This window comes from Gavialis gangeticus, unplaced genomic scaffold (genome assembly GCF_001723915.1).
Source record: "Gavialis gangeticus isolate Ggan-Ray unplaced genomic scaffold, GavGan_comp1, whole genome shotgun sequence".
NCBI classification, from domain to species: Eukaryota; Metazoa; Chordata; order Crocodylia; family Gavialidae; genus Gavialis; species Gavialis gangeticus.
The window spans coordinates 43309751-43312329 of NW_017728995.1; the positions used below are offsets into that span (position 1 = coordinate 43309751).

General features: G+C 39.6%; 1 protein-coding gene across 1 annotated transcript in view; it reads right to left on the bottom strand.

Moving 5' to 3' along the window:
• ATP1B3 (ATPase Na+/K+ transporting subunit beta 3) overlaps nt 1–2579 on the bottom strand; it is a 66236-nt gene that overhangs the window by 27584 nt on the left and 36073 nt on the right. The window contains exon 2 of the mRNA XM_019503580.1: nt 1494–1622. Within this exon, the coding sequence (XP_019359125.1) occupies nt 1494–1622 (129 nt within the window). The remainder of the gene's footprint in view (nt 1–1493; nt 1623–2579) is intronic.

Here is a 2579-nt window from a genome sequence, read left to right on the forward strand (position 1 = left end):
CTACCCATGGCCCCATCCCAGCTGCCTGGCCAAGCATGGAGCAGAGCCACTTAGGGAGTATAGGCAAGCTGTTGGAGGGGGAGGTGGAGGGGGAAGGGGATGGAGAGGTGGTGCTGACCCAGCCTGCAACAGCTCACCAAAATACCCTAAGTGGCTTTTGGGCCCAAATAATTGCCCACTCCTGTATTTTTAAAAACCATCTAAAACATGTCATTTTTACATCTTAAAATTACAGCATATTCCAAAGAACTCTTTACCCCCTTACTAAAAGAGTGCTACTAAAGATGGGCCCCATATCTAACCAAACAGCTGTTTAGAACTTAAAATGCCCATCTATCTTGTGTCTTGGCCCTCAGACCTCAATATTACCCACAGACTAGCTCTACATTCTAGATCAAATGCAATTATAAAATCACATACAACTCCAGCTAGCCTACATACAGCTTGGACACTGCTAAGCACTTTTGAAAATCCTGAGCTCACTCTTACCAGAAGTTTAATATTAAACAAACAAGAACTAAACCTAGCTCAAGGATGCAATTTTCTTAAAGACCACCCCCATCCCCACCTCCCATACACAAATCCATCCAACTGCTTGCAATGTTTGTGGTAAGGTGGTTCAAGATTTTAAGTCGCATATACATTCTTCAGAAATTGTGCCTACAAATCGCTTTAGGCTTCTCTGGCACAGAGAGACTATATAGTTTATAGCCATCTTCACGGGCAAATCGGGCTGCTACTTAGAACACAGCAAGGTATTTTCATGACATATTCCACTTTAGTCAAACTCCCTTAGATTGAAGTTATTCTTATGTATATAACTCTGTATCACTCTATAACAGTTTGCATATTATTTGTCTAAATACATTTATTTGAACCTCTAAGCATTAGAAATGAAAGACTAAAACTTCAGGCTGAATGGCCAAACAACATACCCAAACATTCTCTGCTCTGTTCTCAAGAGCAAAATTCTGAGACAGGTGTCAAACTCAATATATCATCCATAAGAGTTTTATTTTTCCAATAATAAACAGTTATTCCCACTATTAATTTAAAAAGCTGGTTCTTTTGAAGTACTAAGGGCATTTGGTTTTTCACAAGCTGCACCCTGTTGTGTATAGCATCCAACTTTACTGTATCATTAGATACATACATTATTTCTACCTAATAAGCTCTTCTATAGCATTTTTTCAACTGTAGATTTCAGAGTGCTTTACGTAGGCAGTGAGCACCTTTATCACCATTTACAGATAGAGGTGAACTGACCTTGAGCAAAGACACTTAACAGGTCAAAGGTCAGTAAATGATGCCAAAGGCTACTGAATGAGCTTATACTGCAAGTCTACAATAAGAGAACAGCACATTCACTGTCAAAGTCCTTCTTTAAAGCTTAAACAATTTAACTGGAGCATGTACTCAATCCTTAACTTCAGAGAACTTGATTCATCTAATCCTAATTTAAAATCCAAACATAGAGCTAAAAACATAGTTACCTGGACTGGAAATCCGATCACGATATTTGGGAATATCACTGCTCAGCGTCTGAAGCATAACCCACATTGTGAATGTAAAGAGTGCTGCCAGGAAGCCATAAAATACCAAGTAAAACAACAAGATTAAACCTGTAAAAGTTAAAAGAATGCAAAAAATCAACAAAATGTCTCTATTAAATTTAAACTAGATTCTAATTTTATTTTTGACCATCAGGATGAGAAGCCAAGTACTATAATCTGCGTTGGAATCAAATTCCACGCATTCTTCTTACACACACGCACAGAGTTAGTTCTTTGTTCATGAATTAGTAAAGAAACAAACTGAACTAAAGGAAGTCTCTTAGTATAATCATCATCATCCCACACATTACACAATATTCTGAACAACAGGATGCAGTTTTTGCAAACAATACTTTGATGTACTACAGCAGTTCTTTCTGAAAGTCAGCTGTACTTGCCAAGTACAGTGTGTACATTAGTGCAACAGAGCTAGTACACTAGCTATGTCTGGAATTACTACCAGCATAGTCATATATGAAGCACAGTGGACTCGCATCATACGCGTGTAACTTACACGAATTCAACTATATGCGCTCGGCAAAAGAGAGAAAAATAATTTAAATAGTGCGGGCGATTCCTCCCGCCATTCCACTGAATGAGCGCATGTCCTGGAGTGAGCGTGAGATGGGAGATGTGAATCTGCTGTTCTCTCAGTCAGTCTCAGTTCCCACGTGTCTCTCATAGCATGAGCATCTCACCACACAAATATGGCCACAAAAAAATCTAGCATCCGTGCCATCAAGATTCCATAATTTTGACTATACATGATTTTCGCCGTACGTGCCGACTTTAGAACCTAACCCCCGTGTAAGATGCGACTCCACTGTAGTCAGAGGTTCACTGATATAAATCGGGCACATATCAGATCGACACTGACAAAAGGAAAATTAACATTATGAGCGATCAGCTTTTTTTTGGCCGGCATAGGCAATAATGTCACCAATAAATGCTGCATGCATGCTCACAGCTAGGAATGAAGCCAGGCAACTTGGAGAGTAGCGTTCAGCCATTAAGTCTGTGGGGGGG